Here is a 16,850-nt window from a genome sequence, read left to right on the forward strand (position 1 = left end):
CTCTTCAGTTTGCAGCTTCCCTCTAGCACCCTTCATTGGTAGAGCTAACGTATGAGCTGACAAAAACAGAATGGGCATGCCAACTAAATAGCAAGTTGGAACTGAAAGACAATAACTGAATCACCAGCTGCTACTACTGGTGTGAGCTCCTGTGTGGCCACCAACAAACTCCGTTCTTCTATTTGATGAAATATAACTATCTTATTTGCAAGTGATGCGTCCGCCCTCTCCACAAAATTAGGAGGCACAAAATCTTAATAGTCAGTTATCTGTCACTGGACTATGCTGATTACTCCTTAATCCCCAAACAGTCATAGTCCCATTTGAAAATTCTCTTACCAAAAGGTATAATTAACCTGCAATAAAACTTGTATAAAATCAGAAGAGAAGAAAATGCTAACTCTACATGTATACACACAACAGCAAAAGGAAGGAGATGATAGTCACCTGCTCTGTCCTCTCTTCTGTGACTGGTCACGTGACCTTCAGTTCAGGTCAGTCGCTTAGTCATGTCTGACTGCAATCCCATGGACTGCAGCACACCAGACTTCCCTGTCCATCATCAATTCCCGGAGCTTGCTCAAACTCATGTCCATCGAGTCACTGATGCCATCCAACCATCTCATCCTCTGTCATCCCCTTCTCCTCCTGCCCCCAATCCCTCCCAGCATCAGGGTCTTTTCCAATGAGTCAACTCTTTGCATCAGGTGGCCAAAGTATTGGAGTTTCAACTTCAGCATCAGTCCTTCCAATGAACACCCAGGACTGATCTCCTTTAGGATGGACTGGTTGGATCTCCTTGCAGTCCAAGGGACTCTCAAGAGTCTTCTCTAACACCACAGTTCTAAAGCATCAATTTCGGTGCTCAGCTTTCATTATGGTTCAACTCTCACATCCATAGCTTTGACTAGATGGACGTTTGTTGGCAAAGTAACGTCTCTGCTTTTTAATATGCTGTCTAGGTTAGTCATAGCTTTTCTTCCAAGGAGCAAGCGTCTTAATTTCATGGCTGCAGTCACCATCTGCAGTGATTTTGGAGCCCAAGAAAATGAAATCTGTCACTGTTTCCATTGTTTCCCTATCTATTTGCCATGAAGTGATGGGACCAGATGCCATGATCTTTGTTTTTTGAATGTTATGTTTTAAGCCAACTTTTTCACTGTCCTCTTTCACCTTCATCAAGAGGCTCTCTAGTTCCTCTTTGCTTTCTGCCATAAGAGTGGTGTCATCTGCATATCTGAGGTTGTTGATATTTCTCCCAGCAATCTTGTTACTAGCTTGTGCTTCATCCAGCCTGGCATTTTGCTGATGTACTCTGCATGTAAGTTAAATAAGCAAGGTAACAATATACAGCCTCAATGTACTCCTTGCCTCAATGTATTCCTTTCCCAATTTTGAACCAGTCCCTTGTTCCATGTCCGGTTCTAACTGTTGCTTCTTGACCTGCATACAGATTTCTCAGGAGGCAGGTAAGATGGTCTGGTAGTCCCACCTCTTTAAGAATTTCCCACAGTTTGTTGTGATCCACTCAGTCAAAGGTTTTGGCATAGTCAATGATGCAGAAGTAGATCTTTTTCTGGAATTGGCTAATATCTAAAACTTCTGTTTCTACCCATTCCGTTTCCTTGACCTTCAGTAGACCTTCAGCTTGTTGGGGTTTTCTGACAGACGACCAAGATCTGAATTACTAATGGGTCTGTACCCTCAGTAGTTGTACCATCATCATCATCATCATTATTATGATTGGTACCTGTAATTTTTCAGTAATCTTGCTACTAGGCATGGAGTACTAAGAAATATCTCAGAGAATCCCTGGAGTTCTGGACAGAGCGGTCCTTTCCCCTCACTGGCAGCACAGTCCATTTGTCTCCTGCCTCAGTGGCATGAGGAGGCCAAGTAGGAGTCCAGTGCAATGAAACCTCATAGCAGCATTATCCACTTCTCTCTGACCAGCACCTCTCAGAATTGCAAAGAGGGTTAATGTTCTTAGGTGTGATGGAAAGAGAAGCCCCTTCACTTCCTCCCTTGCGTCTTAATTTCTTATATTCAGGCTCTGAGAGTATGCTATATCATTTCCCATGCAAAGCTATGGAGCTTGGATTTTATTCTTTTTAGCTTTTTTCTTTCTCAGTTCTCTGATTAAGTCAGAGGGAATGACCATCTTGGCTAGGTCTCCCTGTCTCTTTCTAGCTTGCTTGTGTTTGAAAACCTTTCCTTCTGTCTTTTTATTTTTAATGCTTATGTGTTTGCCTGATCCTCCTTGATGTTGAGCCCAGAAATCTGGTATCTCACTCTTATTACCAGTGCAGCTCCCCTGGGATGGCCTGAGCTGTGAGGTTCCCTGCAGTGACTCTCACATGGCTTATGTGTCAACTAAGAATAACTGTGCATGTTTGTCTTTGGGATACTAAAATACGTGGATCTCTAATACTGGTTGTTAGCATTTTAGTTCCAATAACTTGATTTTATATTTTGGTCATTTGGGCTAAGAAGAATAAAAAGGATAAAACATTTTCTAAAATTTTAAAAAGGAGCATAACTTGTAAAAATGTTATGAACAACCCCATGAGATTTGAGGGGCAGAGGTGAGGTGACATGGAGATTATTAGTCTGTTCATACTTAAGTATGAATTGAAATTTTCAACTCTGCCTGAGATTAGCATCATTAAGTTGAATCATTTATAATGCTCAAGAACATGAAGAGGTAAAGATAAATGTTTTACAAAATATTAAGATGCATTGATGTATTGGGCTGGTTCAGTATGTTAGCTATTTGGGGATTTTTTTTTTTTATGGGTTATGTGTGTATAGCTGCTTTAATGGTCATCACAGCCATTTTTAAAAAGCTGTTACTTGTCTTAGAAAGAGGGTAATGATGATTAGAGTCATGGTGTTCTAAAATATGACCACTAGATGACAGTGGTTAGACAGTGGTTTTCAAGGTTAGGCCTAATGCAGAGCATTGCATGATTCTATCAGAATTTCCACTTTAAAAAAAAGAAAGAATTTTGTGACAGTGGGCATTTTTAAATAGCTGCATACCAAAATTCTTGCGCAGTACATAAAAAGAGGAGTAAAAGAGAAGAGTGGTAACAGCATAAAAAGTACATTCATTATTTTCTGGCCGTAGTAATTTTAGAAGACAGCATTGTCCTCTTCTGTCATGTAAAAGTACTTGAGTCTTCCTTGTTCTGGTCTGACTTTTCTATCTGTGTGACAAGCTGCCAAAATTTCACTTAGGGAAGTTCTAAGTCTCGCCAATTGCTATTTTCAAACTTGAGAGTTTAGGATATCAGCAAAGATAATTGTGAATTTTCTGTTGTATGGCTGTTGCTTTGTAATTATATAAAAAATTACATAATTTAATTATATTAAAAATTATATATGTAACTACATTTAAAAAGCCTTTGTCTAAATAGATTTAAAATCTACTTTCCTGCAGTTAAAAACACAAGAAATATTCTTTCCTTCAGAGTTTTTAAGAGACCAAAATTCACTTGAAAAGATGATGATTGGGGCCTGGTCCCAGCTTACTGGTGGCAGGCTTCACTAAGATGATCGTGGCAGCTCATCAGGTAATAGAGCCCAAAGGCGGTCTCGGGACGCCGTCCAAAGTCAGCGGCAGCCACCAGAACCCTCACAGGTGCCTGTGAGGCATGTCATTCAGCTCCCTCTGGTATACTGATGGCAGAACTCTTCCACTGCATACCTCAAGTTTGTCTAAGAAGATACACACAAGAACCTTCTTCAGAATTGCTGCACCATTAATAAACAAAAGAAAGGAATATTCAGAAAGGAGAATTGTAGGTTATTCTCTTCAGGCAATGTATGATGGAATGGAGAATTACAAGCATTTTGTTTTTTGGTGCAAAAAATCAGATATAATGTCAAGGAGATCTGAATACTGCAAAACACGATTAGAAATTGGATTTCCACCTGTATTAAAGTGCAGTACACCAGTAGTAACCTTAGTGAAACCACATTTGGTGAAGGTATCCTGTACTGATGGGAAGCTCTTCATTTGGAGACTATTTGGCATGTTCACCCAGGTCTTCCTGGCTACCCAATAACTTGTACTTTGGATTTTTCAATTTCTTTTGAATGTTGCTCACTTCTACACTCTCAGCTTGCCACAGTGTTTTTCAGTGAAGTTGTAAAGCAGATGGTGGCTGACTTTGAAAGCAACGCATGTAAGCTGTATGTTCCAGAAACAAACATATCTCGGGAATTGATGCTTCATGAAGTTCATCCAGTGGTCATGTATGGATGTGAGAGTTGGACTACAAAGAAAGCTGAGCACCAAATAATTGATGCCTTTGAACTGTGTTGTTGGAGAAGACTCTTGAGAGTCCCTTGGACTGTAAGGAGATCCAACCAGTCCATCCTAAAGGAGATCAGTCCTGGGTGTTCACGGGAAGGACTGATGCTGAAGTTGAAACTCCAATACTTTGGCCACCTGATGTGAAGAGCTGACTCATTGGGAAAGCCCCTGATACTGGGAAAGATTGAGGGCAGATGGAGAAGGGGATGACAGAGGATGAGATGGTTGGATGGCATCACCGACTCGATGGACATAGGTTTGGGTGAACTCCAAGAGTTGGTGATGGACAGGGAGGCCTGGTGTGCTGCAGTTCATGGGGTCGCAAAGAGGTGGACAACGACTGAGCGACTGAACTTAACTGAACTGAAGTTCATCACATGTAAAGAAAATATGAAATGGTCACCTACTTGTATCTAGTTTATTCACTTTTAGGAAGTGCTTTCATCATTTGCTTTCAGAAACCCAGCTTTAATTATAAGCCCATAACATTGAAATTTTACACTTGGAATATGGAACCACATGTACATAGAATTCAATCAAGTATAATTCAGAGAAGTGTGTATGTTAGCATATTTACAATAATAAGATGTCATCACTGTTGCTAGAATACTGACATCACTCTTTTGAGCAGAAGTTGAAACTGTAAATTTAAACCTTTTGTCACCTCACCTGAGAGAGGTTGGCTGAGATACTCAGGTAGTGTGTGCTGTGTTAACCATGTCACGCTTAAGTTATTAATTTCAGACTCTTTATAATTTATTGCCTTAGGGCCTGCCTCATGGCTTAGGATATTTGAGTAATAATCAGATATTTAAAGTAAAAACTGACTTAAAAATACTGTTAATGAAGTTTTCCTGGCACTTTTCTTATTTTTTAAATTTTCCCTATGGGTAGTAGTAGATAATTCAGTATTATAGTGAGGTTAACTTCCAGATAAACAACAATTATTGTATTTTTTCTTTTGGTGGGTGATCCAGAGGGTTTTTTTGTTCCAGAGTTCTAAGCTAATTTTCTCATAGTTCGCAACCCTGATACTCTGACTGCTGTGTCAGTAATGCTGAATTTGTGTCAGATTTTGTCTACAGCAGTGGGCGTTAGATCAAGATAAGTTGGTTGATATGTCTGCAGCACCATGCATCCTTATTTTCTATTTATTGTGTGTATTCACTTTCAATAATGTATTTCAAACTGTTATTTTTATAAACAATCAACGTAAGGACTGAAGTGGTAACTTAAGTTAATTTGTTTATTTTTTGTACAGTTAAAAAAAAAGATGAGGGGAACAGACGGTGGAGGAGTAGGTGACAGTGGGATACATCTCTCTCCATGGATACGTCAGGAATACACCTTCAGACACAGAAGTGCATACAGAACACCAGCTGAGAGCATACAGGAGGACCTGACCAGTGGAAAAGCATATATAGAACCACTCAAAACTCAGTAGGATGAAGGAACTGGGGGAAAAACAGGAGTATTAGTAGGCGTGGACATACCCTTGGCAGGTGGGGGAATAGCAGCAGGGGTCCGATCGCCACAGCAGGGCAATTGTCTGAGTCAGAGGATATATGAAATTGACAGTGACATTTAGAGTTGGACAAATGTGGTTTATACAATGAAAATCTATTGTTATAATTGATAAGCAACACAATTCAGGAAAGCTAACATTTCCTATTTTGCTTTGGAGAGAGTCTTGAGGTTTACAAAGATGGAGGTTTCAGGGACTGCTAGCTAGGATGACCAATGATAACATTTTTAAAGTCCTGGAAAAGAAAATTCCTGAAAAGTAGATGAATTTGGATGACCTGTAACTTTGGTCTTTACACTAACAGGTGACCCGAATGCACCGTACATGGAGAGAGCATGGCCACACGGGGACGCCCAGCGGCTGCCAACACGACCGGCTGCCTTGCCCTCGGTTTCCAACCCTTAGAAAAGCAAATTCATGCCTTCAAAAATATTTTGGGTGCTTTATATATATCATATATAAATATGTATGAGCTTGCTTTGTGGCTCAGATGGTGAAGCGTCTGCTTGCAATCACCTGGAGAATCCCCATGGACAGAGGAGCCTGGACGGCTACAGTCCACGTGGTCACAAAGAGTCAGGCATGTCACAGCGACTAAGCCGAGCACAGGGCAAGCTTTACATAGAGGATGGATAAACAACAAAGTCCTACTGCACAGCAAGGGATTGCATTTCATACCCTGTGATAAGCCATAATGGAATAGAATATAAATAAAAGGTATACGTGTGTGTATATATATGTACATATAACAATCACTTTTCTGTACAGAAGTAATTAACACAACACTATAAACCAACTGAAAAGTGAAAGTGTTAGTCGTTCAGTCATGGCTGACTCTTTGGGATCCCATGGACTATAGCCTGACAGGCTCCACTGTTTCATGGGCTTTTTCAGACTAGAATACTGGAGTGGGTTGCCATTTCTTTCTCCAGGGGATCTTCCCAACCCAGGGATTGAACCTGGGTCTCCTGCATTGCAGGCAGAGTCTTTACGATCTGAATTGTACTCATTATTATACTACTTCAGTTTTTAAAAATCAAATTAAAAAAAAAAAAGGACAGGTTGGCCAGGTTAAGATATTATAAGGAAGCAATGTTCAAGCAGAGGTCTCAATAAGAAGAAAGAGCCACACTTGCCAAATATGGGCACAGGGGTCCACATAAATGAAGAGCAGGTTTACATGTCAAGTTAAGGTTCTGAGCAGGAGCCGCATTTGGTGGCCACAAGCCCTCCACGAGACGGCTTTGGTCTGGAAGGAAAGACAGATGAGCAGGCAGAAAGGCTCAGGGCAAGGCCATGCACAGCCTGGCAAGACGGGGGCAGAAGATGGGTTTCATTTGAACTGTCAGTCAGGGAAGGATGTTAGAGGGGTGACAGGGGGATCTGACTATCTGGTTCAGCATGGAGACCGGACCCTGCCGCTCTGTGCGGATGAGGGAGCAGAGGTCTGGCTGGTGTGAGGGGAGACGCCGACCCAGGTCAGGACACAGCGCAAGGTGTGTCAACAGGGCTTGCTGGTGAGCCAGGGCACACAAAGGCTCTGAGGGTGAGACCCAGCTCCTGGTTTGAACAGCTGGCTGGGTCGTGGGAGGAATGTGGTGGCTTTGCCTCACATGGGAGGGTGGGCTGCATTGAGGTGAATAAAAATGTCTGGTCCTTCTTGATACATTAAAAAAATGTTATTGGGGTATAGTTGCTTTACAGTGTCATGCTGGTCTTTGCCATACAGCAAAGTGAATCAGCTGCACGTATACGCATCCCCTCTGTTTAATCGCCTTCCCTTTCAGGTCTCCACGGGCGCCCTGCTGGCTCTGACGGTGAAGACTCTGCCTGCAGTGCCGGAAACCCGGGTTAAATCCTGTGTCGGGAAGGTCCCTGGAGAAGGGAATGGCAACCCACTCCAGCATGCTTGCCTGGAGAGTCCCATGGACAGGGGAGCCAGGGGCGCTGCAGTCCACGGGGCTGCACCGCATCGGACACGACCGAGTGACTGACACTTTTGCTGGGTCGCAGGGCACTGAGTGCAGCCCCCTGAGCTACGCCGGCCCTGCTCATCGGCTCCCCCCAGTGTCAACAGCGCATGTGCGCCAGCCCCGGCCCCCCAGTCCATCCTCTCCCTTCTCGGTGTCTGTGCATTTGTTCCTTCGTTCTCTATGTCTGAATATATATTTCCCCTTTGTAAATAAGATAATCTATATCAAGTTTTTCAGCTTCCATATATATGCATTAACACATGGTATTTGTTTTTCTCTTTTTTAAACATTCAAGTGAGGGTGTTGAATAAACATTTTGGAACTCAGGGTCAATCCGAAAATTGGGACTCCTAAGTAGATAGATGGTTTCAAAGCTCAGGAATTAAATGAGATAAATTAGGGCAAGTGTTTACACAGAAACAGAAAAGGACCTAATACTAATCAGGGGACATTTCCAAACAGGAAGGTGGGGAAGAGGAGGCATTCATAGAGCAGGAGACTGAGACAGTGCAACCCCTGCAGTCAGAGTAAGGCGAAGCATCCCTCACTGCAGTCAGGGAGTGGTGCCTAGGACCTTGGAAAACCAGCTGCATTGGGTTAACATTAATTACTTTCTTGCAGATGTTCACTGCTGTTCTAATTCTGCAAAAGTCTAAATATATACTTCAGTTCAGCTCAGTACAGTTCAGTCGCTCAGTCATGTCCGACCCTTTGGGAACCCATGAATTGCAGCACACCAGGCCTCCCTGTCCATCAATTGTTTTCAAATATTGTATTTAGCTACTAATACATCTGGTATTTCCACAGTGTCCAATTTCTGCCCAATTTTCAAGTACTTTCAGGGGATTTAAAGATAACTGAGAAAATTAAGCGTTGTTATATAGGTCTTTGATACCAGCTGACAATTTGAGTAAAAATTTTCCTACTTTTCCTATTTGTAGCATTGTGTTTCCCCAGTTATGTTTGATTTTAACTCTGACAACAAGATGTATCTAAGAAAGAAAGAAGAGCAAAATTAATAGTCATCAGGGAGTTGGTGCTTTTCTGTGTATTTATTAGAAACTGAGATGATGATAATAATGATTCAAGAGCAAATCCTTCTGAACCAAATTTGTCAACTGGTAAATATTTCAATGAGACATTCACAATGTTCATATTACTCAGAGCTTCACAGAACTGAATTACGTTCTTGTGAAAAACCAAACAAACAAACAAACTTCTCTTGTTCCTACCACAATACTGATCTGAATATGCTTTGCAAAGCTTACCCCCTTTTAAAACACTAGAATGCTTTCTGGTTTACTATTACTCTCTCATTCCAGCTACCAGCAGCATTCACCCACAGGAATTTGAGAAAATCATTTATTTATCTCATTATGATACAATATACCTGAAAAATATTTATATTTTTTACCAATTGTGCACTAATACTCTAAGGAAATCTCTTTAAAGAAAGAAAATTTTAATACTTAGAAGATTATGTTCACAGGATTTTTACTAATTACATTTCATGCATAAAGAGAGAACATCCAGGACTTCCCTGGTGGTCCAGTGGTTAAGAATCCACCTGCCAATGCAGCAGACACAGGCTCAATCCTTGGTCTGGAAGGATTCCACATGCTTCAGAGCAACTAAACCTGGGAGCCACAACCACTAAGCCTGTGCTCTAGAGCCCAGGAGCCACAACAAGAGAAGCCACTGAAATGAGGATCTCACACACCACAACTTCAGAGTAGACCCTGCTTACCACAGTTAGAGAAAAGCCTATGCAGCCACAAAGACCCAGAACAGCCAAACATAAATAAATAAATGTTTGGTTTTTTTTTTAACAGAGAGACACAGAGAGAGAATGTCCAGGAATGTTGTCAAAGTCAAATGGCTGTGTAGACTCAACCACTGTAGATAAAAAATTATAGTAGATAACAATTATAGAGCCAGATGAAATAAAAAGTTGAAAATGTAAAGGCAATAGAAATTATCCAAAATCAGATAGAGGCTACAGGAAATTTTGCTCTTTAAAAAAAAAAACAAAAAACTGTTCTTAAGAGGAAGAAATGTGTTTGAAACAAAAAGAAAATACCCAGGAATAAGCCTACCTAAAGACACATAAGACCTGTATGCAGAAAACAGTAAGACTCTGATGAAAGAAACCAAAGAAGACACAAACAGATGGAAAGACATACCACGTTCCCGGACTGGAAGAATAAACATTGTGAAAATGACTATACTACCTAAAGCAAACTACAGATTCAATGCAGTCCCTATAAATTACCAAAGACATTTTTTTTTCACAGACCTAGAACAAATAATTTTACAATTTGTTTGGAAGCATAAAAGACCCCAAGTAGCCAAAGCAATCTTAAGAAAGAAAAACAGAGCTAGAGGAATCAACCTTCCTGGCTTCAGATACACTACAAAGCTACAGTCATTGAAACAGCATGGCTCTGGCACAAAACCAGAAATACACATCAATGGAACAAGGCAGAAAGCCCAGAGATAAACTCATGCACATATTGGCACCTTATCTTTGACAAAGGAGACAAGAACATACAATGAGGAAACGATAGACTCTTCAATAAGTGGTGCTGAGAAAACTGGACAGCTATGTGTAAAAGAATGAAATTAGAACACTTCCTAACACCATACACAAAAATAAACTCAACACGGATGAAAGGTCTAAATGTAAGACCAGAAACAATAAAACTTTTAGAGTTAAACATAGGTAGTATTCTGTATGACATAAATCACAGTAAGATTCTCTATGACCCACCTCACAGAATAATGGAAATAAAAACAAAAATAAACATATGGAGCCTAATTAAACTTAAAAGCTTTTGCACAGCAAGGGAAACTACAAACAAGATGAAAAGGGAACCCTCAGAATGAGAGAAAATAATTGCAAATGAAGCAACTGACAAAGGATTTATCTCCAAAATATATAAGCAGCTCGTGCAGCTCAATATCGGAAAAACAAGCAACACAATCAAAACATGGGCAGAAGACCTAAACAGACATTTGTCCAAGGAAGATGTACAGATGACCAATAAACACATGAAAAGATGCTCAACATCACTCATTATTAAAGCAATTAAAATTAAAACTATATGAGGTATCACTTCACATGGTTAGAATAAAAGTTTTAGTCACTCAGTCAGGTCCAACTGCAACTCCGTGGACCCCTAACCCACCAGGTTTCTCTGTCCATGGAATTTTCCAGGCAAGAATACTGGAATGGATTGTCATTTCCTTCTCCAAGGGATCTTCCCAACCCAGGGACTGAACTTGGGACTCCTGAACTGCAGGGCCACCAGGGAAGCCCTCGGTTAGAAAGAAGTGAAGTGAAGCGAAAGTTGATTGGTCATGTCTGACTCTTTGCAACCCCATGGACTATACAGTCCGTGGAATTCTCCAGGCCAGAATACTGGAGTGCGTAGCCTTTCCCTTCTTCAGGAGATCTTCCCAAGCCAGGGATCAAACCCAGGTCTCCCTCATTGCAGGCAGATTCTTTACCAGCTGAGCCACAAGGGAAGCCCAAGAATACTGGAGTGGGTAGCCCACCCCTTCTCCAGTGGATCTTCCTAACCCAGAAATCGAACTGGGCCTTCTGCATTGCAGGCAGATTCTTACCAATGGAGCTATCAGGGAAGCCCTCAATTAGAATGGCCATCAACAACAGCAAAAGAAACCAAAGCAAAAATCTACAAACAATAAATGCTGGAGAGGATGTGGAGAAAAGGGAACCCTCTTGCACTGTTAAAAGGAATGTAAATTCATACAGCTACTATGAAGAACAGTATGGAGATTCCTTAAAAAATTAGGAATAAATCAACAATATGACCCAGCAATCCCTGGGCATATACCCTGAGAAAACCACAGTTCAAAAATACACATGTACCTCAGTGTTCACTGCATCTTTATTTATAATAATGCTGGACATAGAAGCAACCTAGATGTCCTTCAACAGCTGAATGGATAAAGAAGATGTGTTACATCCATACAATGGAATATTCCTCAGTCATGAAAAGGAATGACTTTGAGTCAGTGAGGTGGATGAACACAGAGTTTGTTATACAGAGTGAAGTAAGTCAAAAGAAGTATTGTATATGTGTGTGTCAATCAGTTGTGTCTGACCATCTGTGACCCAATGGTCTGTATGTAGCCTGCCAGGCTTCCCTCTCCATGAGATTTCTCCAGCCACAATACTGGAGTGGGTTGCCATATCCTACTCAAGGGTATCTTCCTGACCCAGGAATCACACTTGGTCTCTTACATCAGCAGGCAGATTCTGAGCCACCTGGGAATACTAAAGCATATGTAGAGAATCTAGAATGGTCCTGATGAGCCTAGAGGAGAGCAGACTTGTGGATGCGGGGAGGAAGGAGAGGGTGGGGCAGGCTGGGAGGCCGCACTGACGTGTACACACTGCTGTGTGTGAGACAGCTAGTGGGAAGCTGCTGTGAGCGCAGGGAGCTCTGCCCCACGCTCTGTGATGACCCAGCGGGGCGGGGTGTGGGGGTGGGAGGGAGGCCCGAGCGGGAGGGTGTATATATAATTATCAGTGATTCGCGTTGTTCTAAAACCAACAAAACATTATAAAGCAATTTCCGCCATGAAAAAAAAAGTGTGACTTTGAGGCTTTCAGACCTGAATTTGTGGCTTTTTGATTCCTGATCTTCTCAACCCCCATGGCTACAATGATGCAAATCAGCAGAAGAAAACTATGGTATCAAGGGACACCAAGGGAATTCCAGAAAAACATTTACCTCTGCTTCACTGACTAAAGCCTTACACTAAAGCCTTTGACTGCATGGATCACAACAAACTGTGGAAAGTTCTTAAAGAGATGGGAATACCAGACCATCTTATCTGTCTCCTAAGAAACCTGTATTCAGGGCAAGAAACAACAGCTAGAATCTTGTATGGAAAAACTGACCAGTTCAGGTTGAGAAAGGAGTATTCCAAGGATGTTTATTGCCACCCTGTTTACTTAACTTAGATGTCAAGTACATCATGTGAAATGCCAGGCTGGATGAGTTACAAGCTGGAAACAAGATTGCTGGGAGAAATATCAACAACCTCAGATATGTGTATGATACTACTCTAAAGGCAGAAAGTGAAGAGGAACTAAAGAGCTTATTGATGAGGATGGAGGAGAGTGAAAAAGCTGGCTTAAAACTCATTATTAAAAAAACTAAGATCATGGCATCTAGTCCCATCACTTAATGGCAAATAGAAGGGGGAAAGGTGGAAACAATAACAGATTTCCTCTTCTTAGGCTTTAAAATCACTGCCGCTGATGACTGCAGCCAAGAAATTAGAAGACAATTGCTTCTTGGCAGGAAAGTTGTTAACAAACCTAGACAGTGTCTTAAAGAGCAAAGATGTCACTTTGCCGACAAAGGTCCGACTAGTTAAAGCTATGATCTTTCCAGTAGTCATGTACAGGTGTGAGAGTTGGACCATAAAGAAAGTTGAGCCCTGAAAAATTGATGCTTTTGAACTGTGGTGCTGGAGAAGACTCTTGAGAGTCCCTTTGACAGCAAGGATATCAAACCAGTCAATCCTTTAAAGGAAATCAACCCTGAATATTTATTGGAAATACTGATACTGAAGCTCCAACATGTGTGCCACCTGATGGGAAGAGCTGACTCATTTGAAAAGATCCTGATGCTAGGAAAAAGATTGAAGGCAGAAGGAGAAGGGGGGCGACAGCGGATGAGATGGTTGGATGGTATCACCGATGCAATGTACATGAACTCGGGTAAACTCCAGGAGATGGCAGGGGACAGGGAAGCCTGCAGTTCATGGGGTCTCAAAGAGCCAGACAGGACTTGGTGACTGACCCACAACAACAACAAATGAACACTGGATTGTTCACTAACTGGCAAGTAGCAGTAAAATGCTATAATACACACTTATTTTGTGATTTGGGAAATAACGTATGAAAACATACACTTACAGATATTTCCTAACAATATATTGGACTTTGAAGCTGTCTTTAAAATATTTCCTCAAAATGTAATAAGGTTAAATCCTAAAATAATGTATATACATAGGAAAGTGTACAAATGAAAGTGAAAGTCACTCAGTCGTGTGTGACTCTTTGTGACCCCATGGATTATAGATGGAATTCTCCAGGCCAGAATACTGTAGTGGGTAGCCTTTCTCTTCTCCAGGGACCGAACCCAGGTCTCCCACATTGCAGGCGGATTCTTTACTAGCTGAGCCGCCAGAGAAGCCCAAGAATACCAGATTGGGTAGCCTATCCCTTCTCCAGCAGATCTTCCCAACCCAGGAATCAAACCAGGGTCTCCTGCATTGCAAGCGGATTCTTTACCAACCGAGCTGTGAGGGAAGCCCAAGTGTACAAATGATGGTGCACATATATGATTTCTCCAAAGCTTCTCCTGTTGGGTAATCATTTCTTTCCTAAATAAACTATTTTGTAACATAAGATACATAACAGTTTAATATATTTAGTGAGTGGTATGTGTGTTAGTCGCTCAGTCGTGTGGAACTCTTTGCAACCCCATTGACCATAGCCTGCCAGGCTCCACCATCCACGGGATTTTCCAGGGAAGAATACTGGAGCAGGTTGCCATTTCCTTTTCCAAGTGAATGGTATAGATGCACATAAAACCTAGCCATGTGAAGCATGAAGCTAGAGGCTGGAGGAACTGAAAAAGTCTGAGTGTTAAAAACGACAAAGCAGAAAATAAATCATTAACTATGTGGTTAATCAACCCACTTTCCATAAGTCACCAGCTTTCTCAAAAGATTACACTGCTTTGATTGGTTCGATAATTAATGTTTCTTAAGTCAACACAGAGCCAGGGGTTAGGCTACCGGTTCTGTTTGTTTTGTGCATTAATTCTGCCTGTGACTGGTGGCTCAGTATATTAATAAATGCTTGTCCATAAATGACCCTGTGTTTTGTTGCTTGAGAAACCAAAGTGGACAGTGGACATACTTAAATTGGATTGAGCAGTGAACTTCAGTTCTTTCTAGGGACACGGTGAAACAAGTCTATTCAACTGACCACACACTAAACACCTTTTGATCTGCCCTGAAGTTAAACCCTATCATCAAAATGTTTTGCGGAGACTATGTGAGTATAATGGCTATTTTCATAAAACTTTACAGTTTTTTGAGATGTGAACCTTGTTTACAAAATTTCATTTGTGGTTCTTGGCATTTTCATCAAGAAATATTGGTGTTTTAATTTATCTTCATTAAAGTTTTAATGAGTCAGTGTTCAATGTAACTATTAAACAGAGTTTGTGTTATTAAATATCAAATTCATGCTAATTTTGAAATAATGTATTATTCTCTAGAGGCAATTCAGTGGTCCCTACTTTCTAAAGTTACCTGACTCAGAATTCTAGCTGAAGTAGTAATAAGCTATTTTTGTCTCCATACTTACTTCTCTCTATAAGAAACCAAAAGTAAACCTGATTGCTAATTTTTATTTAAAATCTATGTTATGTTCAGAAAATACAGTTTATTTTTTAACAATTATTTTGAATTTAAACAAATGTAAGACTTAGTTTAGTCATTTTATTTTTTTCCTTGTCTGAGTAACTTTGATCCAATTGCTCTAACAGTCCATGAACTTTGGAAGAACCCATAGAGACACTGAGTTATTTAAATGTACATCATTTGAAAAGAGATCCACTTCACACAGCCTTGGAAATCATACATACATTTGTTAAGGATTTTCTAAAAATCTGTATCATTAAAAATTCTTTCCAGAAGCCTTTTATTTTTAGTGCAAAAATTTTATGCAAGAAAAGAAAACACCTATTTGGTTAAACTTTGGCACAAAAATGATGTTATTTACCCATTTACAAGGTATTAATCCCTAGAAATTTTTATTTACTTATATTGTTTTTCAAATTAAATATTGAATGGGACCTAAAAAGTAGCTACTTTCCATCACTGTTGGTTCATGAATCTCAATTTTATCTTGAGATTTCAGGATCTTATTTGCAGTTGAAACTTCCTTTATCATCTTATTAATTGTAAGGCAGTTACATTCTACTATAGAAACAGAAGTTGTTACATAATTTAGACTAGCACAGTAAATGATTTAATTTGTAAAAGAAGCTGTTTTCTCCCAGTTATTACTTTCAAATAATTGTACGTGGACGAATGGAAAATTTCTCCCTTTTTGTTCATTCAAGTACAATTATTTGGAAGTAATTAAAACTATATTCTGTGTGGTACATATGGTTTTATATTAACATTTACATGTCAATCTATCAAAAGATATATTCATAGATTATTTAAATTACATTTCAGAGACTACTCAAAGTTACCAATGATAACAAGCTTTTAAAGAAATACAACAGTTTGCCATGCTTCTGTAGATAAAGAATATCAGAGATTAAAGAGTTAGATTTCAGCAGACTTAAACTTTCATTTAAAGTGTTCTGATCATCTATTTCAGAGATAAACATTAGGTTTTATAAATTATCTCAGAAAATTTTGATGATAAATGGTTTTACATAATAATGTTATCATATTTTAATATTTATATTCTTTAGGATTTATATTTATAAATCCAGTTTTTTATATATATATATATATATATATCCTTAAGATTTATGGGCTAACTGGGAAGAATTGGATATTAAAGAGGCCAATATATGAAGTCAAGTTCACCTGTTTAATCTCCATTCTGGGTGTGTGTCCTTCAGCTAAAGGCAGGCTTTTGCATAATAAGCCAAAGTCCTCAAGTCATAGGGGAGATCATTACTGACTGGGTTGCTTGTCAAACTATTAAGTTTAAATTAAAGTTAAATTATTGACTGAGCCTTCTTCTCAGCAGCTCTGACTGAATGACATCTGAATTCATCCCCTTGGTATAAACACATGACTATCTTTAGGGCCACCAAAATAAAGCATTATGTCAGTTACAAAACAGAAATTTAACCAGAAATCAAGCAAGAGGCAAGAATTAGAGTAAAGCAGTTGTATTTCTATAGGAAAGAAGCATATGCACTCCTTGAAAATTACTTCCCAGAATTTT

The 16,850-nt window shown here is 40.0% G+C and overlaps 1 protein-coding gene, 1 long non-coding RNA gene and 1 pseudogene across 2 annotated transcripts in view; 2 read left to right on the forward strand and 1 right to left on the reverse strand.

Moving 5' to 3' along the window:
• Window positions 1–3,554: 3,554 nt before the first annotated feature.
• On the forward strand, window positions 3,555–5,419 carry LOC136148736 (coenzyme Q-binding protein COQ10 homolog B, mitochondrial pseudogene; annotated as a pseudogene).
• A 189-nt stretch (window positions 5,420–5,608) lies between these two features.
• Window positions 5,609–16,850, reverse strand: part of LOC136148640 (uncharacterized) — a 67,548-nt gene continuing 56,306 nt past the window's right edge. The window contains exon 4 of the long non-coding RNA XR_010659534.1: window positions 5,609–5,720. This is a non-coding gene — a long non-coding RNA (uncharacterized lncRNA). The remainder of the gene's footprint in view (window positions 5,721–16,850) is intronic.
• ANXA10 (annexin A10) overlaps window positions 14,799–16,850 on the forward strand; it is a 75,678-nt gene continuing 73,626 nt past the window's right edge. Inside the window, exon 1 of the mRNA XM_065908302.1 lies at window positions 14,799–14,927. Within this exon, the coding sequence (XP_065764374.1) occupies window positions 14,910–14,927 (18 nt within the window). The 5' untranslated portion in view covers window positions 14,799–14,909. The remainder of the gene's footprint in view (window positions 14,928–16,850) is intronic.

The sequence above is a fragment of the Muntiacus reevesi genome, chromosome 17 (assembly GCF_963930625.1).
Source record: "Muntiacus reevesi chromosome 17, mMunRee1.1, whole genome shotgun sequence".
NCBI classification, from domain to species: domain Eukaryota; kingdom Metazoa; phylum Chordata; class Mammalia; order Artiodactyla; family Cervidae; genus Muntiacus; species Muntiacus reevesi.